At 47.4% G+C, this 24023-nt stretch overlaps 1 protein-coding gene across 6 annotated transcripts in view; it reads right to left on the bottom strand.

Moving 5' to 3' along the window:
* The window catches only part of sgsm2 (small G protein signaling modulator 2), a 220574-nt gene that overhangs the window by 179093 nt on the left and 17458 nt on the right, over positions 1–24023 (bottom strand). For all 6 annotated transcript variants that reach the window (XM_078422583.1, XM_078422578.1, XM_078422577.1 and 3 more), the window contains exon 2: positions 3170–3245. In XM_078422583.1, the coding sequence (XP_078278709.1) occupies positions 3170–3245 (76 nt within the window). The remainder of the gene's footprint in view (positions 1–3169; positions 3246–24023) is intronic.

The following is a 24023-nucleotide window of genomic DNA, read 5'->3' as shown; positions in this document are numbered from 1 at the left end:
AGTCCAGGCTCAAAACCTATTTCTACTCCCCAGCGTTTGAGGCCCTCTGAGGGGGCGCTGTGAACTGTTTATGTATGTGCTGTTATGTTTGTGTTCCATTGTATGTTTGTTCTTAGTACCTGAACTGATGTACAGCACTTTGGTCAACGTGGGTTGTTTTTAAATGTGCTATACAAATAAAATTGACTTGACTTAGGTTCTTTGATCAATGCTGGGTAAAATATCTTCGATCATTATGGGCAATCTTCCAGAAATTGGTCATTAAATCCATCCATTTTGCCAACCCTCGAGATCAGATGTTTTGTGGAATCCAAAACCATCTTTCTCTTTCCACACATAATAATTGACCAGAGTATTTTCAGTATTTTCTGTTCACTTTTCCAGCATTTTTTGTTTAGTTTAGTTTAGAGATACTGCATAGAAATAGGTGACCAACGGTCCCCGCACACTGACACTATCCTACACACACTAGGGATAATTTTACATTTATACCAAGCCAATCAACCTACAAACCTGTACGTCTTTGGAGTGTGGGAGGAAACCGAAGATCTCGGAGGAAACCCACGCAGGTCACGGGGAGAACGTACAAACTCCGTACAGACGGAGCCCGTAGTCGAAATCGAACCCGGGTCTCTGGCGCTGCAAGGCAGCAGCTCTACCCTTACGTCACCCTGTTTTTATTTATACCCTGACCAAACCAAATCCATTCTATTTAGAAATTTCATCCCTATAGCGAAGCAGGTGGTGGAAAGTTGAACACAAATTTGCTTTGATCGACCTTCAGCTGGTGTAAAAGTCTTTGTTCGGTAACAACATGTTTTGTTCCCTCCTGTACTTAAAAGGGAGATCATTTGAAAAGGCGAGGAGGTGGCATTGCAAGAGGCTGCTTGCAAATCCAAAATATATTTTGTCACCTTAGCAGCTGTGTTCATTCATTACCCGATTTGCTTTAAGTGTTAATTCCGTCCAGTTGCACTTCATACCAAATTTATACACTGCCCAAATCTTCACAGATGACTCGACTTGCTAAAAATGTAAAAGTATAAAATAAACTGGTATCACAAAATGCTGGAGTAACTCAGCAGGTAACTCAGCATTTCTGGAGAGAAGGAATGGGTGACGTTTTGGGTCGAGACCCTTCTTCAGACTGAATAAACTGGGCTTTAAAAAAAAAAAATCACCTTGTGCCCTATACTGACAACTATACATTTGATAGGAGGCAGTCCTGGAAGCTTCTATCAATGCTTGTGGTTTACTGCATGCAGCATGAATTATTAAGACAGTTAACGTAGTCAGAATCAGACCACCAATCATTTCCATTACGATTTGCTCCTGTCCTCGGGTGCTGTCTGTGCGGAGTTTGTACATTCTCCCTGTGACCTGCGGGGATTTTTTTCCAAGATCTTTGGTTTCCCCCCACAATCCAAAGACGTGCAGGTTTGTAGATTCATTGGCTTGGTATAAATGAAAAAATTGTCCGGGGATCGCTAGTCTGCACGGACTCGGTGGGCCGAAGGGCCTGCTTCCGCGCTAAACTAAACTAAACGGAGTATGGAGAAGTAGAAGTGTAAACGACTAGTGTACAGGGTTGCGGGCTCAATGGGCCGAAGGGCCTGTTGCCACGCTGAACCCATAAAACGAAACTAAAAACATGCTGGCGTGGAAAGTATATTGAAAATGTTACCAGAAATAAGGAGCGATTTAGCATCCACTTGCAATTACCAACCTGACTGGAAAAATGACCAGCATACAGATCTGTAAATGTTCTCAGTGTTTCCAATTACCAGATCAATCAAAAACCCCATCCTCTTTACCATTGCTCTGGTTAATGTCAGTTAGCTGGGACAAAGTACACCAGCGTAAACAGTGATGTTGAAGCCTGCACACTATCGTTAAAAACTCAGAGCTTCTCAGACCACCCTGCATGGAAACAGAACCATCGGCCCAGCGAGGCCACATCAATCATCGATCACCCATCCGCTCTATTCTAGGTTATCCCGACTACGGGTCCGTATGGAGTTTGTACGTTCTCCCTGTGACCGAGTGGTTTTTCTCCTGGAGCTCCGGTTTCCTCCCACACTCCAAAGATGCAGAAGGTTGTTGGTTAATGGGCTTCGGCAAAATTGTCCCTAGTGTGTAGGATACGGGCTGATCACTGATCGGCATGGACTTGGTGGGCCGAAGGGCCTGTTTCTGCGGGGTGCCTCTAAAATCTAAACTGCAGTCCAAGACATCTTGGGGGAGAGTGGCCACTGGAAAATACAAATGTCCTCCATAATCTAACTACTTCAGAATGTTTTCTGAGGAACCATCCCAACACTCATGACAGCCTGTAACACCACTGGTAAAGTGACTAAGACTTGTGACTTCATCCTGCTGGGAAGGTAGCAACACGAGGATAACGAACAGACCACTCAGCCAAACAACTCTGTTTCATTTAGACACAAGGAACAGCAGATGTTGGTTTACAAAATAAACAAAGTGCTGGAGTAACTCAGCGGTTCTGACAGCCACTCTGGGGAACATGGATAGGCAACGTTTCAGGCAGGGACCCTTCTTCAGACATAGTGTTGAAATAACTCGGTGGGAGAGGGGGGGGGGGGGGTCAGGCAGCTCCTGAAGAAGAGTTCTTACCCAAAACATCGCCCATCCATGTTCTCCAGAGACGCTGCCTGACCCGCTGAGTTACTCCAGCATTTGTCTCTTTATTTAAGCTCGGTTTCATTATTCTGTTCAGCTTCCCAGCCCCACGCACGTGGCATCTTTTCCCAGTCCTTTTCCCCAACAGTCCGCAAAATGCTTTACGCCAGTAAAAATATTTACCATGTGCTGCAGAGCCAATGGTTCAAAGGTTAAGCGTAGGAAAGGAACTGCAGATGCTGGTTGGCACCGAAGATGGACACAAAATACTGGAGTAGCTCAGTCCCCTGGCTCTCAGTCTGAAGGTCTCGACCCAAAACGTCACCAATTCCCCTTACTCCAGCATTTTGAGTCCATCTTCCGTTCAAAAGCAACTCTATGTTTGTTGAAGAGTTTCAGGCATCCATTTGAAGTATATGCATTCAAATGCAAACATGCACAATCTTCCACCGTGCATCTAAATCTATTTCATTACCGACTTTAAGCCATAATGTTTAATGCCAGGCGGGTTGGCGATGATGCCACTTACTACACAAGCCAATGATGTGGCTGCTGTCTTCATGAACAAACTTCCTGGTCACCGCCTCTTCCATGATTTGCTTCACCTGGAACAACAAAACGAAAAAAACATACGTATAACCATTCCTGGCACAGTATTTTCAAGAACAAATTGACGCCATTAAGACGTCAAAATATTAAAGCAATCGTGGCATTAAAATAATCTATCTTCCTGTCTACCTATATCCTTCCTTTCTCCCGCCCCCCTGACATCAGTCTGAAGAAGGGTCTCGACCCGAAACATCGCCCATTCCTTCTCTCCCGAGATCCACCTTTCTGTCATGGGCCTCCTCCAGTGCCATAGTGAGGCCCACCGGAAATTGGAGGAACAGCACCTCATATTTCGCCTGGGCAGCTTGCAGCCCAGTGGTATGAACATCGACTTCTCCAACGTTAGATAGTTCCTCTGTCCCTCTCTTCCCCTCCCCTTCCCAGATCTCCCTCTATCTTCCTGTCTCCACCTATATCCTTCCTTTGTCCCGCCCCCCTGACATCAGTCTGAAGAAGGGTCTCGACCCGAAACGTCGCCCATTCCTTCTCTCCCGAGATGCTGCCTGACCTGCTGAGTTACTCCAGCATTTTGTGAATAAATGGCATTAAAATAAGATAGACACAAAAAGTTGGAGTAACTCAGCGGGTCAGGCAGCATCTCGGGAGAGAAGGAATGGGAGTCGTTTCGGATCGAGACCCTTCTTCATCACCCATTCCTTCTCTCCAGAGATGCTGCCTGACCCGCTGAGTTACTCCAGCTTTTTGTGTCTCTCTTCAGTTTATACCAGCATCTGCAGTTCCTTCCTACACATGGCATTAACATATTTAGTTTCAGTTTAGAGATGCAGCATGGAAACAGGCCCTCGGCCCACCAGGCTTATGCTGACCTTCGATCAGCCATTCATGCTAGTTCCATGCTATCCCACTTTCACATCCTATACACACTCGGGGGAATTTACAGAGGCCAATTAACCGTCAAACCACGCACGTCTTTGGGATGTGGGAGGAACTTGGAGCATTTGGAGAAAACCAAAGCAGTCACAGGAAGAATGTACACACTCCGCACAGAGAACACCCACTGTCAGGATCGAACCTGGGTCTCTGGCGCTGCGAGAAAACAGCTCTATTGCCATGGCACTGTGAACAGGTGGATGGTATACGCCACCGGGTGGCGCCAGCAATGGCTGTCTGGCCCTTTCTTCGTTGTTTTTTAGTATGTGTTAAAATGTATGTTTTTAGTGTTCTTTAGCTTGTTTTATATGGGGGTTGGGGGAGGGGGGTGGGAGAAACTTATTTTTAAATCTCTTACATCGACGGAAATGCGATTTTTTTCTATATGGTATCTCCGTCTGCACTGCGGCCTAACATCGTGGAGTTGGCGGCCTTTGCTAGAGACTAATTTCGAGAGCTCCAGTCGCTGGCTGCGGACGTACCACCGTGGAGCCGGCGATCCCTTTGCCAGGGATCGACCTCTGAGCTCCACCGCGGGTGCCGGCGGACTTCAACATCGTGGAGCCCGTGGTCTCTGGTCGAAGACCAACTTCGTGAACTCCAAGCTGCAGGGGCTTCGACCGCCCCGATGCGGGGGCTTCGACCGCCCCGACGCGGGGGCTTCGACCGCCCCGACGCGGGGGCTTCGACCGCCCCGACGCGGGGGCTTCGATCACCGGCTACGGGAGCTTCGATCGCCCCGACGGATGGTTCGACTGCCCCGACCGTGGGAGAAGAATGAGGGAAGAAGATTGGAGTTTATCGCCTTCCATCACAGTGAGGAATGTGGGGAGTCCGCTGTGATGGATGTTTATGTTAACATTTTCATGTAGTTGTGTGTCTTGTTGCTTTTTTTGGTATGGCTGTATGGTAATTTGCATATTACTGTACCTTAATTGGTACACGTGACAATAAAAGATCTTTGAAACCTTTGGATAGGAAAGGTTTGGAGGTGTATGGACCAAACGTGGGCCGGTGGGACTTGTATAGATGCAGCATCTTGGTTGGCATGAGCAAGTTGGGCCCAAGCATCTGTTTCCATGATGTACGACTATAACAAGTTCATGGCATTATATAAATCATCATCAAATAGTCATTTTCTTTTAGCTTGGAGCAGTATGGGAGCAAGGTTTTGCTTCACTAGCTGCGATGGGAGCAAGTTCCTCAGACTGCCCTGAGACTGCCCCGAGCTTGTGGGCAGAGATGTTTCTGTTGATGAAGTATGTGTCTGTTGGCCTGAGATCACCACAGATCATAAGGCCAGAAGGGATAGGAAAAGAATTAGGCCATTCGGCCCATCAAGTCTCCTCCGTCAATCGATCATGGCTGATCTGCTGTATCTCTCCCTCCTAAGCCCATTCTCCTGCCTTCTCCCCATAACCTCTGACACCCGCACTAATCAAGAATCTATCTATCTCTGCCTTAAGAATGTCCACTGACTTGGCCTCCACAGCCTTCTGTGGCACAGATCAATGAAGCACAGCTGACATGGTTGTTTACTGTTGCAGAGAATGAAATTGGAACATTATACCGAGACTTTCCCTGTGATCTATCTCACAGAAATGTTGACGATAACAACTTGTGATAAGAAACACAGACGGCATATACATTTGGGAGCGATGGTTGGAAGCTACAAGTTCCTAGGAGTAAATATCATCAGCAATTTTTCCGGACTGGCTATTACAAAGCAATGGCCAATAAAGCATCCCAATGCCTCAACTTCCTTAGGAAGCTTAGGATGTTCGCCATTTTCCCATCACCTTTCACCAACTTCGACAGATGCACTGTAGAAAGCATTTTATCGGGATGCGTCACAGCTCAATCTAAGACCGCAAGAGATTGTGGAGAATTGTGAACACAGCCCAGACCATCACACAAACCAACCTCCTTTCCATTGACTTCTATATACACTTCATGTTGCCTCAGCAAAGCCACCAGATTAATCAAGAACCAGTCTTACCCCGGTCATTCCCTCTATTCCCCTCTCCCATCTGGCGAGATGTACATGTGTGAAAACGCACACCTCCAGATTCAGGGACAGTTTCTTCCCAGCTGCCATCAGGCAACTGAACCATCCTATCATCAACCTGAGAGCAGTCCTGAATAGCTATCTACCTCAGTGGAGACTCTCGCACTATCTTTAATTAGACCTTTCTGGACTTTATCTTGCACTATACGTTATTCCCTTTATCATGTATGGCTCAATTGCAATCATGTTTGGTTTTTCCACTGACAGAATAGCACGCAACAAAAGGTTTTTCCCTGCACTTCGGTACACATGACAATAAACTGGAATGTAACAAAAATATATTGTTTGAAATAATAACAGTGGGCCTGTTCTGTTTTCAGAAAATTAGTCTTTCCATCCCCTTCAATGAAGTTTGGAATGGCCAAACCATTCTGAAACAGTCCAACATTTAGCACAGCTGGTAGAACTGCTGTCTCACAGCGCCAGAGACCCGGGCTTAATCTTCCCCTGTGGAATCTGTGTGGAGATTGCACGTTCTCCCTGAGACCGCGTGGGTTTCCTCCAGGTGCTCCGGTTTCCACCCACATCTCCAAAACCTGCGGGGGTTTGTAGGTTATTTGGCCCTCTGTAAATTGCCCTGAGTGTGTAGGGAGTGGATGAGAAAGTGGGATAGCATGGAACTGGGGTGATCGCTGGTCAGCATGGACCCAGTGGGCCGAAGGGCTTGTTTCCATGCAGTAGGTTAATTCCCAGAATGGCGGGACTGTCATATGTTGAAAGACTGGAGCGACTTCGGCCGTCTTCGGAGGCTGCGGGAGCGGCTGCGACTCGCCTTGGGCTTGGCCCGCTGTGGACCGTCCGGTGCGGCCTGCAACCACAACAACCTGACTGCGGGCGAGGACAGCAGGAGAAGGGAAAGACATTGTGGCCTTCCATCACAGTGAGGAGAGAGAGGACTGGAGGAGGAGACTCACTGTGATGGATGTTTCTTTGATGGATGTTTCTTTTTTGTGTGTTTTTGGGGTTGGGTAATTTGAATGCCTATTTAATGCTTTTATTGTTGGACTGTGTTTTGGGGGTTTTTTTGGGGTTGTGTAATTTTAATGCTTATTTAATGCTTTTATTGTTGGACTGTGGGTGACTGAATTTCGTCCAATATTGGATGACAAATAAAGCTATCTTGAATCTTGAATCTTGAATCTTGAATCTTGACTAGGCTTGTATACACTGGAATTTAGAAGGATGAGAGGGGATCTTATCGAAACGTATAAGATTATTAAGGGGTTGGACACGTTAGAGGCAGGAAACATGTTCCTAATGTTGGGGGAGTCCAGAACAAGGGGCCACAGTTTAAGAATAAGGGGTAGGCCATTTAGAACTGAGATGAGGAAAAACTTTTTCAGTAAGAGAGTTGCGAATCTGTGGAATTCTCTGCCTCAGAAGGCAGTGGAGGCCAGTTCCTTCTCACCTCAGTTTTAAATGGCCTCCCCTTTATTGGACTCGCCCAACATTGGGAACATGTTTCCTGCATCTAGCTTGTCCAATCGTTACTTTAATTTTGTTTCATGTATTTTGTGTTTTCGTGACGGTTTGGCAGATCAATATCCCTCCTGGGATAAATAAAGTTCTATTGTATCATATTGTATTATAGAGCAGTTATGATTTGGAATACACTGCCAGTCAGACTGGTGGGACTTGAGTCAATCAGGTATACTGAGATTATCATAAGTGAACTGAATAGACCCTCAAAAGAAAATGTTTTTTCAGGAATGGATGAGAGTGTTCTTTGAGCACTAATTTTGAATTAAGGGCTAAATTAGACCTGACAGATGTTTATAAAATGATGAGAGGCATAGATAGTGTGGACTGTCAGAAACTTTCTCTCAGGGTGGTAATGTCAAAGACAAGGGCGAATAGCTTCCCTCCGAGACGCAGGGAGGCGTGTCCTGTACGGGCTCCTCCTCCACACCCTGCACTTCCTCGCCCTGGTCCACCGTCCGGTCACTAAGTGGCGGTCGGTGTTGCCTTCCGGTCGCGAGGGGGCCCTGCGGTGGGGGTCCCTCTATGCAGGGATTCTGCCCCTCTCCATCTGGGACCTGGGGTGGAGGGGCACTGCACCGAGGAGTACCCTGCAACCTGTTCCTCGTGCGGTTCACAGACTCGCCAGCCTCCTGTGTACCACGTGTACATGGAGTGTGTGAGTCTGTGTACCACGTGTACATGGAGTGTGTGAGGTTGCAGCCCCTGTTCCAATATCTAAAGGGGCTGCTCCTTGCCTTCTGGCTGCACTTCACACCCACCACCCTCATCTGTGGACACCCTGTGCGTAGGGGAGAGGGTAGGGCTGAAGATGTCCAGGTTGGGTTGCTCCTGGGCCGGCTGCCTGCCCCTTTTCCGGGGTTACGTCCGCGCCCGGGTGGTGTTGGAGAGGGACTACGCGCTGCCCACGGGCACCCTGGGGGGTTTCCGGGACCGCTGGGCACGGGGGGGGTGGGTGGATGTATCCTGGATGTGGATTGTAATATAATTGTATAATAGTTTCAATTGGTATATTTGTTTGTCTTGTATTCTGGTGGTGGGTTCCGTTTTGGTTTTATTGTATTGTGTATATTATTTTAATATTTGAATCAATATTTTGGATTTAAAAAAAAGGGGGAATAGCTTTAAGGTGAAAGAGTGAAAGTGTAAACCAAGATTTTAATTTTAACAAATAGTGAGTGGTGAGTAAGGTTGCCAACCATTTCACTCCCAAATAAGGGACAAGGTGATGTCACTGCCCAGCTCCCCACGTGACCTCACCTAACCAGCGGCCACGTGCTTCTGCTCCACCAATGGTGGCTGCCCGGGCCGGGAGGCGGGTTGCTAAGCAACTTCCGTTAGGTGGCGCCCGGGCCTCCGGACCTACCTGTCCAGGCCTACACTGTCCGGGCCTACACTGTCCGGGCCTACACTGTCCGGGCCTACACTGTCCGGGCCTACACTGTCCGGGCCTACACTGTCCGGGCCTACACTGTCCGGGCCTACACTGTCCGGGCCTACACTGTCCGGGCCCGCAGCGCCCATCCGGGCCTTATACAGGACAAGGGTGGTCCCGTACGGGACAAACCAATTTAGGACAAAATACCGGATGTCCCGGCTAATACGGGACACTTGGCAACCCTAGTGGTGGGTGCCTGGAATGAGCTGACAGAGATGGTGGTGGAAGCAGATACGATAGTGGCATTTAAAAGGCTTTTAGACAGGCAACTGGATATGTGGGGAATGCAGTGATATGGATCGCGTGTAGACAGAAGCGATTAGTTTGACGTGGTATAATGTTTCGCAAGGACATCGTGGGCTGAAGTCAAGTCAAGTCAAGTCAATTTTATTTGTATAGCACATTTAAAAACAACCCACGTTGACCAAAGTGCTGCACATCTGATTAGGAAAAAAAGAAAAGAAACATACAGTGGCAGGCAGCCAAACACAATGGCGCGGCCATCTTGAACAAAATGTTTAACTAAAGCAGAATGGTGTCCCGCAGGACCTGATACTGTACGCTATTTTTCCATGTTCCATAAAATGGCCTCCTCCTGCATTTTACCATTTTTTTTTAGTTTAGTTTAGAGATACCGCGCGGAAACAGGTCCTTCATCCCACCGAGTCCATGCCGACCAGCGATCCCAGCACATTAACACTACCCTACACACACACTGAGGACAATCTTTTTACATTTATACCAAGCCAATTAACCTACAAACCTGTACGTCTTTGGAGTGTGGGAGGAAACCGAAGATTTCGGAGAAAACCCACGTGGTCATGGGGAGAACGTGCAAACTCCGTACAGGCAGTTTGCACGTTCTCCCCATGACAACCGTGACAACCAACGATCCATCCCGCACACTAACGCCATCCTACACACGAGGGACAATTTACAATTTTACCAATTCAATTAAACTACAAACCTTGTATGAGTTTGGAGTATGGAAGGAAACCGGAGCACCCGGAAAAAACCCACGTGGTCACAGGGAGAACGTACAAACTCCGTACAGACAGCACCCATAGTCAGGATCGAAACCGGGTCTCTGGCGCTGTGTGGCAGCAACTCTACCTCTGCACCACCGTGCCGTTGCAATATTATCTAGCTTATGCATTCTTCAATGCAGAAAACGCCTCAGGGTTGGACATGAGGGACATGAGGAAGAGTAAAGGAGGAATGAAAACCTGTCTGTTTGCTGATTGGTTTTTAGACCATAAGACCGTCCGACATAGGAGCAGAAATTGGCCCATCGGTTCTACTCCGCCATTCAACCATGGCTGATCTATGTTTCCCTCTCAACCCCATTTTCCTGCCTTCTCCCCGCATCCCTATTCCTCATTAGGAGGGACTTCCTCTGCCCCTAAACCTATCCACCAATATCCGAGGCAACGGTGACAAAAATAACTTTGATAAAACAAGACCATTGGAGTCTGGTGGGAGTTGGGGTCCCAAACGTCAGAAGGGTGAAGGAAACGCAAGGCAAGGCAAGCCGAGATAGGTGAAGTGGGCAGAGGTCAGAAAGGTGGCGTTCGGTAGGCAGTTAGTGATGGAGACTGAGAAAGATGATGCCCATCAAAAGTTGCTGGAGATTCAACGGTTGTTGGAGCACATAAGGAAGGTTGTTGATGGAACTGCCCCTGTTGATACAACCCAGTTGTGGAAGAGTGGATATCTGAGGAAGGGTTAGGATGGAGCAGGTGCGTAGAGAGCATCAGGAATCTTATGGTGCGGCGTGGATGATTGTTAGGCTTTAGACTTTAGAGATACCGTGCGGAAACAGACCCCTTGGCCCACTGAGTCCACACCGACCAGCGATCACCCCACACACTAACACTATCCTACCCAGTAGGGTTTCATTTACAATTTGACCAAAGCCAATGACCCTACAAACCTTTACGTCTTTGGAGTGTGGGAGAAAACCGGAGCATCCGGAGAAAACCCATGCAATCACAGGGAGAACATGCATCCAGACAGCGCCCATAGTCAGGATCGAACCATGGTCTCCGGTGCTGTAAGGCAGCAACTCTACCGCTGCGCCACTGTGACACCCCTAAAGGTAAAGGCGATTTTTTTTAAACTGCAGGGGAAACAAGGAAATCAAACACGATGGGGTCACAAAAAGGGTGGAACAATCTGCCGAAGGTAGTTGAGGCAGGGATATTTAACAAGTAGGCCGGTATAATAGGTAGGACAGGTTTAGAGGGATATGGCCCAAATGCAGGGAAGTGGGACTACTGTAGATGGGACATGTTGGTCGGCGTGGGCAAGATGGGCCGAAGGGCCTGTTTCCACACTGTATGTCTATGACCAAGAGTCAGAGCCATAGATCAGTTGAGCCGTGATCTTAAGGAATGGGCTTGAGGAAACATATGCTTGTTCCTACCTCGTGCAGTTCTCAGAAGGGGAGCAATGACAATGATGGCATGTCCTTTCGGCTGGCATTATGAATACACTATAGATAGTTCCCAATGTTGGGGGAGTCCAGAACCAGGGGCCACAGTTTAAGAATAAGGGGTAGGCCATTTAGAACTGAGATGAGGAAAAACTTTTTCAGTCAGAGAGTTGTGAATCTGTGGAATTCTCTGCCTCAGAAGGCAGTGGAGGCCAATTCTCTGAATGCATTCAAGAGAGAGCTAGATAGAGCTCTTAAGGATAGCGGAGTCAGGGGGTGTGGGGAGAAGGCAGGAACGGGGTACTGATTGAGAATGATCAGCTATGATCACATTGAATGGCGGTGCTGGCTCGAAGGGCCGAATGGCCTTCTCCTGCACCTATAGTCTATTGTCTATTGCCGATGTTATCAAATGTTTACAGCGTTCATTAAACCGCTGGTAAAGACAAGGCAATGCAGCATTAAATACCAGTAAAATAATAAGCCTGTGCAAATATTTGCTTTACATATTAACATGCAGGTTCAGGGAGGGCTCCCTAACACTCTGCAACGAAAGGTTTCCAAGATCTTTTTTACAATCAGAGGTCTGTTTGTTTTGTGGTACAAGCCTTGAACATTATTATTGTGATTGCATTAATCACAGACTGCAGATCAGTCCATGTGCCATTTTCTAAAATATATATGCAAAAACAATAAAAATATGTTTGGTCAGTCAACAATACTGTCATTATAGTCGAAGTAATAATTAACTGTGTGTAGTGGCCCTTCTCTCCCGGAACCTATGGGCGCTAGGACAATGTACCACCTCTAAGCAAAGGTCATGGAGAATATTCATGATAGAGCTGCTGCCTCACAGCGACCCGGGTTTGATCCTGACCTAGGGGGTTCTGTCTCTTTGGCGTTTGCATGCTCTCCCTGTGACCGCGTGGGTTTCCTCTGGGAGCCCTGGTTTCCTCCTACATCCAAAGACTTGCAGGTTTGTAGGTTGGACACAAAATGCTGGAGTAACTCAGCCAGTCAAGCAGCATTTCTGGAGAAAAGGAATAGATGACGTTTTGGGTGGAGACCCTTCTTCAGATGGAGGGTCAGAAGAACGGTCTCAACCCGAAACATCACCGGTTCCTTTTCTCCAGAGATGCTGCCTGACCCGCCGAGTTACTCCAGCATGTTGTGTCCATTTTCGATGTAAACCAGCATCTGCAGTTCCTTCCGACACAAGGTTTGTAGGTTAATTGGCTTCTGCATAGGATGCGTAAATGGGATAACATGGGGTGATCGACGGTTGACGTGGACTCGGTGGGCCGAAGGACTTGCTTTCACGCTGAACGTCTAAACTAAACAATCCTATTGCCATCCACTGGGATTGGCAATTACTAATGGGTTCACTCGAGATTGATGTCAATGCACGGAATATTCAAGGAAAATCTTCCATTTTCACTCACTCAATTCATTCTCGGGATATGGGCATCAAGCCCATCGTCCCAACATCATTCAAGGTGGTGATGTCCAACCACCTGAGAAACGTGCAATCCACAGGTTTCATTTTGCCTTGGAACGACACTCGTGAGTGAATCGATAGATTATCATCAGACAGTTAAGTCTCACAAGTTCATAAGTGACAGGAGCAGATGTGGGCCATTCGGCCCATCACGTCTACTCCGCCATTCGATCATGGCTGATCTATCTCTCCCGCTCAACCCCATTCTCCTGCCGTTGCCCCTGACACCCATACTAATCAATAATCTGGACACTTCAAAAAGGAGGTCAAGTCAGCCCATCAAGTCCTTGCTGGCCCACAGAGCATTCATTCCCCACTGATTATCCATTAGACATAGAAGTAGGCCGCCATTCTACACCATCATTCGAGTCTACTCCACCATTCCATTGTGGCTAATCAATGATTCCCTTTAAACCCCTATCTCCTGGATTTGATGCTGTTACCAATCAAGGGCGGCACGGTAGCGCAGCGGTAGAGTTGCTGCTTTACAGCGAATGCAGCGCCGGAGACTCAGGTTCGATCCTGACTACGGGTGCTGCACTGTAAGGAGTTTGTACGTTCTCCCCGTGACCTGCGTGGGTTTTCTCCGAGATCTTCGGTTTCCTCCCACACTCCAAAGACGTACAGGTATGTAGGTTAATTGGCTGGGTAAATGTAAAAAAATTGTCCCTAGTGTGTGTAGGATAGTGTTAATGTGCGGGGATCGCTGGGCGGCACGGACTTGGAGGGCCGAAAAGGCCTGTTTCCGGCTGTATATATATGATAAGAACATATCAATCTCTGCTTTAAAATTACCCAATGACTTGGCCTCCACCACCATCCCTGGCAATGAATTCCACAGATTCACCACCCTCTGGCTAAAGAAATTCCTCCTCATCTTCCTTTCTAAATTTGGTCAGGAGCCAGATGGACATCCTGGCTCTTAAAATGAGGCAATCAGTTCATTCACATCCTCGTTGAAAGCACAGATAGGGTGTCGGTGGGACATCTCATCTCCACTGCCGTCGGTGGCAATGAATTCTACAGATTCACCACCCTCTGGCTAGAGAAATTCCTCCTCATCTCCATTCCAAAGGTAGGTCATTTTATTCTGAGGCTGTGCCCTCTGGTCCTAGACTCTTTGACTGCTGACTTCATCCTCTCCACATCCACTCGATCTAGACCTGCAGCCTCGTCACATTTCCACCAACTCCTCCCCGCCCACTCCTTTCTACCGTTCATCTACATGCTCAGGGCAATTTACAGCAGTCCATTAGCCCACCATCCTGAAGATAGACACAAAATGCTGGAATACCTCAGCGGGTCAGGCAGCATCTCTGGAGGGGAAGGAATGGGTAATGTTTCGGGTCGAGACCCTTCTTCAGACCCGTTCCCATGCTCCAGTCTACCTTCCGTGTCAACCAGCACCTGCAGTTCCTTTCTATGCAACCCGCCAATCCTGCATGTCTTTGAAAGTGGAATGAAAACAGGATCTGTTTGACCGAACCAACATGACAGAAAGGAATAGGGTTAATGAGCCAAGAAAAACCAAAAAGACTTGTTGAAGCACATTGCTATCCTTGGCGAGGATGCTTGATAATCAGATCCATGTTTACTGAATCAAATATATCTATTTTGATCAATTTTGTGAAAACCATTCTTTGATAACTATTGCTGCAAAAATTAATTTACACATTCATCCCCCCCATCCCCTCCCCCCCCCCCCCATCTCCTCCCCCCCCCCCCCCTCTCCTCCTCCCCCCACCCCCCCCCCCTCTCCATTCCACCCGGGCATTACTATTCCTGTAAAGGTCCGTGTTCTTAATGAATCAAAGCAGATCAACAGAGTGCCTGATGTTGACGTTATTTCTATTTCTCACTAAACCGCCACGTAAAAGTCTTCATCCCGAGCAGTTTGTTTAAATTAATCTGACATCTCCGCTCTCCCCAGATCAGGTGATGCTTTACTCATCTCCCCAAAGGAACAAAAAGGATATATTTAGACCTTCCATTACATCAGAGATAGAGGCTGCCACAGCAGGAGCTGCAGCTTTCCCAAGCCTCCACCTGCTCGACTTTCAATCGCACGTAGGGGATAGTTTCCTGGTGTTCAACATCAAGCACAATCCCCTGACAAAGGTTTGTCACTTCAGCGACGTTCAAAAGACATTTGGACAGGTACATGAATCGGACAGGTTTTCAGACAAATCAAGTTTATTGTCATACGGTCTTTTGTTTAGTTTAGTTTAGGTTAGAGGTACAGCATGGAAACAGGCCCTTCGGCCCACCAAGTCCACGCTGACCAGTAATCCCTAACGCTAACACAATAGAGACAACTTACCATTTTTACCCAGCCAATTAACCTACAAACCTGTACGTCTTTGGAGTGTGGGAGGAAACCGGAGCACCCGGGCAAAACCCATTCGGTCACGGGGAGAACGTACAAACTCCGCACAGACAGCACCCGTAGTCGGGATAGAACTCAGGTCTCTGTCACTGTAAGGCAGCAACTCTACCGCTGCGCCACCGTGCCATGCAGTACAGTTGCAATGCAAATCCTGCTTGCAGCAGCATTGCACACATGGGCTCGTTCAACACACAAGAACATGAGTTACACATAACGTATCCAAGGCAGTGAAAAAAACTGCAAATCACTCCTAAGACGTTAGTGCAAAAAGCACAATTAGAAAACATGTTATGGTAGTACAGAGGTAGTTTGGAGAGTTCCATTGCTGAGATAGGACTATAAAATACTTTATGATATGGTATAACAAGTTATTATCTATTTCAAGAGAAAACAATTATGCAGGCAAATGGGACAGAGAACGTCATTCTTGAAAAATCTGAGGAAGGGTCTCGACCCAAAACGTCACCCATTCCTGCTCTCCAGAGATGCTGCCTGACCCGCTGAGTTCCTCCAGCTTTTTGTGTCAATCTTGAAATATCCTAATTACAGTTTGAAGACTCCAAAAGCAATATTCACATTTTGCACCAAATAAGAATACCAGGACTTAAGAAAGCAAGATATTTTCCAAAGCAGGGCTAGGAGTTATGAAGAAAAAAAGATCTCTACCTCCATATTACACCAAACGTTCTACCAAGAGTGCATTCACCTCAGAATACGCCAGGCCACACTACATCGGTTTAATAACGTTAACACTGGCACTGAACACAATCCCCTCCATTTGGGATCAATCTTAATTACTTCACAGGCAGCTGAATAATCGCAGTTTAATAGGACTCCTGCTCTTGACAAAGTAACTGTGTTACACCCGTCGTGGCATCAAGGTAACGTTAAATGTGAGGAAATGATAAATCAGACTGCCCTAAAGCCAGTTATAGATTGCTCTTCTTATTGTAGCAATATTAACATTTAGCCTCCGCATGTTAAATATTGAATTGGACTAGGTACAAGTACCAGTGGGTTGTTAGTGCGATGTTGAACTTGAAGCAACAGCCCCTCTCGGTGTGAAATAGTAGCAGACTTAACTAAGGATGGGCCGCTGCACAATGAATCACACGTTAATGCCAGCAGTCAACAGCTTTGCAAAGGAAAGTGTGTGGACCTCCAACCACAGCATGAGAAATGGCTAGTTAAACAGACTTTGGCAATTTTAATAGAGAGAATTAGTGGGCAATTGGTTACTCAATATTGCCACTGGATCTTTCAGTCACCTAAACTGCTGGAGACATTCAGCTTCAGATGTTGATCAAAACATTGTAGCCCTACCACACTGTGTTGGTGTTATCTGATCAAATCCCAGAATTTGGTTGCACAATGGGGCAGCCTCACAGCGCCAGAGACCCGGGTTCGATCGTGACTATGGGAGCTGTCTGCACGGAGTTTGCACGTTCTCCCCGTGACCCGCGTGGGTTTACTCCCGGCGCTCCGGTTTCCTCCCACAGTCCAAAGACGTGCAGGTTTGTGGGTTAATTGGTAAAATCGGTAAAATTGTCCCAATGTGTGTAGGATAGAACAAGTGTACAGGTGAGTCAGCGTCGACTCAATGGGCCGAAGGGCTTGCTTCCACGCTGTATCTCTAAACTAAACTCAAATTGAGACTTGAATTTCAAACTTCCTGACTCAGACAGAAGTGTGCGTTCGACAAGGAGAAATCACCTGCTATTTTGACAGAGGATTCGGATCCGTCAGTTCACCACTTGGGACCCTTCTTCAGACTAAAGTAATAGGGAGGAGAAGCATGAAGTGATAGGTGGTTACAGGTGAAGGGCATCTCTGGAGGACATTATAGGAGTAGAATTGGGCCTTTCGGACCATCCAGTCCACTCCGCCATTCAATCACGGTTGATCTCTGCCTCCTAATCCCATTTTCCTGCCTTCTCCCCGTAACACTTGACACCCGTTCTAATCAAGAATTTGTCTATCTCTGCCTTAAAAATATCCACTGACTTGGCTCCCACACCCCTCTGTGGCAATGAGTTCCACACATTAACCACCCTCTGACTAAAGAAGTTCCTCCTCACCTCCTTTCTAAAAGAGCGCCCGTTAATTCTGAGGCTGTGACCTCTGGTCCTAGACTCTCCCACCAGTGGAAACACCCTTTCCACACCCACTCTATCGGTCGGTGCCTTTCATTGTTCTGTAAGTTTCAATGAGGTTCCCCCTCGACCTTCTAAACTCCAGGGAGTACAGGCCCAGTGCCGACAAGTGCTCACCTGTGCTTGTGTCATCCTCATCTGCTGCCGACACTTACAGGGGTGATTCACCAGTAGTGATGAGCTCCCTGTCTGATGCCAACTCTCCCATCCCTATCCAGACAAGCTCACCTCACTTTACATCATCTGAAGATTGAGTCTGTCATCGTCCCAACCACACGGCTCCACAATTCCCTTCCATGAACCAACATGAGAGGCGGGTGCTGCACAGTGGAGCAGCTGGTGGAGCTGTTGCCTCACAGCACCAGAGACCCAGGTTCGATCCTGACCTCGGTCGGGTGTTGCCTGTGTGGAGATTGTACGCTCTCCCACACACCACACGGGTCATTTATTTATTTATTTATTTATTTATTAGAGATACAGCGCAGAAACAGGCCCTTCGACCCAGCGGGTCCGCGCCGCCCAGCGATCCCCGCACACTAACACTATCCTACACCCACTAGGGACCATTTTTACATTTGCACAGCCAATTAACCTACATACCTGTACGTCTTTGGAGTGTGGGTGGAAACCGAAGATCTCGGAGAAAACCCACGCAGGTCACGGGGAGAACGTACAAACTCGGTACAGACGGCGCCCGTAGTCAGGATTGGACCTGAGTCTCCAGTGCTGCATTCGCTGTAAGGCAGCAACTCTACCGCTGCGCCACCGTGCCGCCTATCCCCTGGTCCCCAGGCTATCCCCTGGTGCTCCGGTTTCCTCCCTCATCTCAAAGACGTGCGGGTTTGTAGTTTAATTGGCCCTCTGTAAATTACCCCTTCGTGTGTAGGGAGCGGATGAGAAAATGGGATAACATCGAACTAGTATGAACGGGTGATCAATGGTCAGCGTGGACTCGATGGGCTGAAGGGCCTGTTTCCCCGCTGTATCTTACAATCGGTCAATCATGTTCATAAGTTCTAGAAGCAGAATTAGGCCTTTCGGCCCATCGTGTCTACACCACCATTCAATCATGGCTGATCTATCTTTCCCCCTCAGCTCCATTCTCCTGCCTTCTCCCCATTACCTCTGACACCTAGATTCTCATACTAATCAAGAATCTATCAATCTCCGCCTTAAAAAATATCCATCGACATGGCCTCCACAGCTGTCTGTGGCAATGAATTCAAAATTAAGATGCCACAACTGACATTCAGAATACTTAGAATCATTGGGTGTAGCGAGCTTTTAAATGATGGTTTCATACCACCTGGGGTTTTTAGATCTTTCAAAAATGTTGCTCTCATCTTTGAATGTCCTGCATGCATTTCATGTTAAGTATGAGCGATTGATCGCACATTGAAGAGGTATAATAATAATAATAATAATAATAAGAAGAAGAATGCATTACATTTATATAGCGCTTTTCAAACACTCAAAGACGCTTTACAGGGATTACGAGAACATAGAGAAGAAAATAAATAGATAAATAAGTAAACAAACAGAGAAAGGAGACAGAAGGTGAGGTGACCTTCAGTGGTTGAAGGCAGTGCTGAACAGGTGAGACTTCAGTGTTGTTTTGAATGTGGTGAGTGAGGAGGAGTCTCTGACGGTTTGGGGTAGTGAGTTCCAGAGGGTGGGAGCAGCGATGGAGAAAGCCCTGTCCCCCCAGGATCTGAGTTTGGTCCGGATGGGGGGGGACAGGAGGTTGGCAGCGGCAGAGCGGAGGGTGGAGGTGGGAGTGTGCCTGTGGAGGAGGTCGGTCAGGTAGGATGGGGCCAGGTTATGGAGGGCTTTGTAGGTCATGAGGAGGATTTTGTACTGGATTCTCTGGGGGATGGGGAGCCAGTGGAGTTTGTAAAGGACGGGGGTGATATGGTCACGGGTCGGGGAGTGGGTGAGTAGACGGGCAGCGGAGTATTGAATGTATTGAAGTTTACTGATGATTTTTGAGGGTGAGCCATAGAGGAGGCTGTTGCAGTAGTCCAGACGGGAGGTGATGAAGGCGTGGATGAGGGTTTCTGCAGCTGTGGAGGAGAGGGATGGACGGAGACGGGCGATGTTTTTGAGGTGGAAGAATGCTGTCTTGGTGATGTGTTTGATGTGTTTGTCGAAGGAGAGGGTTTGATCAAAGATGATTCCAAGATTCCGGATGTGAGGGGAGGTGGATACTGGGAGACCATCAATATTGAGGATGAAGTTTTGGGTGGATTTGGTGAGCGTTTTTGGACCAATGATGATGATTTCGGATTTGTTGCAGTTGAGTTTGAGGAAATTTGAGGCTTCACCCTCCCTGATACTAGTTAATTGTCTCCAGTTGCCGCATTTCAAATATACCGCGGGTATTACCGAGGCATCTCTCTTCCATCATTTTAAGGATAAGGGGGAAGTCTTTTAGGACAGAGATGAGAACGTTTTTTTCCCCACAGAGAGTGGTGAATCTGTGGAATTCTCTGCCACAGAAGGTAGTTGAGGCCAGTTTATTGGCTATATTTAAGAGGGAGTTAGATGTGGCCCTTGTGGCTAAAGGGATCAGGGGGTATGGAGAGAAGGCAGGTACGGGATACTGAGTTGGATGATCAGCCATGATCATATTGAATGGCGGTGCAGGCTCGAAGGGCCGAATGGCCTACTCCTGCACCTATTTTCTATGTTTCTATGTTTCCATCACCGCTCTCAATGAAGCGGATCGATCAGAAGAGCAGAGGAGGTGGCCATTTCAGCCAACATGCCTGTCAGCCATTTTGTAGGAAAAATGGGCACAAAATGCTGGAGTAACTCAGAGGGTTGGGTGGCATCTCTGGAGAACGTGGATGGACAGATGAGGTTCGAGGCGGTGCACATGAACTTCTGTCTCACCTGGAAGGGCTGCTGGGGTCCCTGGACGGAGGCAAGGGGGGAGGTATGGGGACAGGTGTTACATCACCTGCGGTTGCTGTTACATCCCCAGTGGTCTGGGTGGGAAGTGATGAATGCACCAAAGATTTGTGGAGGGAGCGGTCTCTACAGAAGGCGGAGAGGGGTGGAGATGGGAAGTTGTGACTGGTGGTGAGATCAAGTTGAAGTTGAGGGAAATGCCGGAGGATGCAGAGGCTGGTGAGGGGACAGATGAGGACAAGGGGAACTCTGTCTCTGTTCCATCTGGGTGAAACGGAGCGAGAACATAACTACGAACTTTTAGAAGGATGAGAGGAGATCTTATCAAAACGTATATGATTATTAAGGGGTTGGCCACGTTAGAGGCAGGAAACATGTTCCCAATGTTGGGGGAGTCCAGAACAATGGGTCACAGTTTAAGAATAAGGGGTAGGCAATTTAGAACTGAGATGAGGAGAAACTTTTTCAGTCAGAGAGTTGTTAATCTGTGGAATTCTCTGCCTCAGAAGGAGTGGAGGCCAATTCTCTGAATGCATTCAAGAGAGAGCTAGATAGAGCTCTTAAGGATAGTGGAGTCAGTGGGTATGGGGAGAAGGCAGGAACGGGGTACTGATTGAGAATGATCAGCCATGATCACATTGAATGGCGGTGCTGGCTCAAAGGGCCGAATGGCCTCCTCCTGCACCTATTGTCTATTGTCTACAAGACACAGAGGAGACACGGGTGAGGGATCTGACTATGACAGTGGGGGGAAGCCATGTTCACTAAAGAGAGAGGACATCTTGGATGTCCTAGAATGGAAAGTATCACCTTGGGAGCAGATGTGGCGGAGACAGAGGGTTGGGGACTGCTTCTTTGCAAGAGGCAGCGTTGGAGGGGCGTAGTCCAGATAACTGTGGGAGTCAGTAGGTTTGTAGTCGACGTCAGTCAGTCAGTCAGTCAATGATAGGTGGATGCAAGTGAGGGCAACTCTGACTGGCAGATGGATGGGCAAAAAGGCCAGAGATGGGAAGGCATTGGTGAGCCCGCACCTGGAGTATTGCGTACAGTTTTGGTCTCCTAATCTGAGGAAAGACATTCTTGCCATAGAGGGAGTACAGAGAAGGTTCACCAGATTGATCCCTGGGATGGCAGGACTTTCATATGAAGAAAGACTGGATAGACTCGGCTTGTACTCGCTGGAATTTAGAAGTTTGAGGGGGGATCTTATAGAAACGTACAAAATTCTTAAGGGGTTGGACAGGCTAGATGCAGGAAGATTGTTCCCGATGTTGGGGAAGTCCAGAACAAGGGGTCACAGTTTAAGGATAAGGGGGAAGTCTTTTAGGACCGAGATGAGAACGTTTTTTTTAACACAGAGAGTGGGCAATCCTGCATGTCTTTGAAAGTGGAATGAAAACACGATCTGTTTGACCGAACCAACATGACAGAAAGGAATAGGGTTAATGAGCCAAGATAAAGCAAAAAGACTTGTTGAAGCACATTGCTATTCTTGGCGAGGATGCTTGATAATCAGATCCATGTTTACTGAATCGAATATATCTATTTTGATCAATTTTGTGAAACCATTCTTTGATAACTATTGCTGCAAAAATTAATTTACACATTCATCCCCCCCTATCCCCTCCCCCCCCCATCTCCTCCCCCCCCCCCCCCCCATCTCCTCCCCCCCCCCCCCCTCTCCTCCTCCCCCCCCCCCCCTCTCCTCCTCCCCCCACCCCCCCCCCCCTCTCCATTCCACCCGGGCATTACTATTCCTGTAAAGGTCCGTGTTCTTAATGAATCAAAGCAGATCAACAGAGTGCCTGATGTTGACGTTATTTCTATTTCTCACTAAACCGGTGAATCTGTGGAATTCTCTGCCACAGAAGGTAGTTGAGGCCAGTTGATTGGCTATATTTAAGAGGGAGTTAGATGTGGCCCTTGTGGCTAAAGGGATCAGGGGGTATGGAGAGAAGGCAGGTATGGGTTACTGAGCTGGATGATCAGCCATGATCATATTGAATGGCGGTGCAGGCTCGAAGGGCCGAATGGCCTACTCCTGCACCTATTTTCTATGTTTCTATGTTTCTAAAAGGCTGTGAGAAAGGGAGAGTTAACGCTCAGCCAGAGCAAGGGTTATAAGTGGAGAAGAGGTCAGGCGAGGGGGAAAGGCTTGTAGTTGCTTAGTTACTAAAATTGGAGAATTAAAGAACACCACAACAGGCGGCATGGGTTCGATCCCGACTACAGGTGCTTGTCTGTACAGAGTTTGTACGTTCTCCCCGTGACCTGCGTGGGTTTTCTCCGAGATCTTCGGTTTCCTTCCACACTCCAAAGATGTACAGGTTTGTAGGTTAACTGGCTTGGTATAATTGTAAGTTGTCCCTAGTGTGTGTGGGGCCGTGTTAGTGTGCGGGGATCGCTGGTCGGTGCGGCCTCAGTGGGCCGAAGGGCCTGTTTCCGTGCTGTATCTCCAAAACTAAAAAAATGTATTTTCAATGAAAGCCTTTCAGTTTACTGAAAATTAATTCCAAACAGCTCTCTAAAAACTCGAACGTACATGGTGTTTATGTTCACTGAAACCTTGTAAATAAATGTATTCATTGAAAAGAATGTTATCTACACTATTATTTATACTGTTGTGTACAAGTGTCTTTATACTTTGTGGGGAACTGTGTGGATGCAGACAGATAAACCCTGATTGAATTAGAATTGAATAAAATGCTACACAATGCAGAACAAATAAGTTAATTTACATGACAAGAACATCCAATTTTCCTCCTTTCAAAGTTTTCACAGAATCAAACTGAAAATGTTCATATCAGGTACATAATATCCCTTCCACTGGCTTCACCTTCCACTCCTCTTCTCTCCTTGTCTCCATGTCAGGTTTTTGTCTGCTCTAATCTTTGTCCGCCCACCTGCCCGATCAAACTCCCCCTCATCTGTGTCATAGACACATAGAAACATAGAAAATAGGTGCAGGAGGAGGCCATTCGGCCCTTCGAGCCAGCACCGCCATTCATTGTGATCATGGCTGATCATCCACAATCAATAATCCGTGCCTGCCTTCTCCCCATATCCCTTGATTCCACTAGCCCCTAGGGCTCTATCTAACTCTCTTTTAAATTCATCCAGTGAATTGGCCTCCATTGCCTTCTGTGGCAAAGAATTCCACAAATTCACAACTCTCTGGGTGAAAAAGTTTCTTCTCACCTCAGTTTTAAATAGCCTCCCCTTTATTCTTAGTCTGTGGCCCCTGGTTCTGGACTCCTCCAACATTGGGAACATTTTTCCTGCATCTAGCTTGTCCAGTCCTTTTATAATTTTACATGTCTCTCATCCTTCTAAACTCCAGTGAATACAAGCCCAGTCTTTCCAATCTTTCCTCCTATGACAGTCCCGCCATCCCAGGGATTAACCTCGTGAACCTACGCTGCACTGCCTCAATAGCAATGATGTCCTTCCTCAAATTAGGAGACCAAAACTGCACACAATACTCCAGATGCGGTCTCACCAGGGCCCTGTACAA

Source organism: Rhinoraja longicauda, chromosome 26 (genome assembly GCF_053455715.1).
Source record: "Rhinoraja longicauda isolate Sanriku21f chromosome 26, sRhiLon1.1, whole genome shotgun sequence".
Lineage (NCBI taxonomy): Eukaryota > Metazoa > Chordata > Chondrichthyes > Rajiformes > Arhynchobatidae > Rhinoraja > Rhinoraja longicauda.
This window is presented reverse-complemented; position numbering and strand designations above follow the sequence as displayed.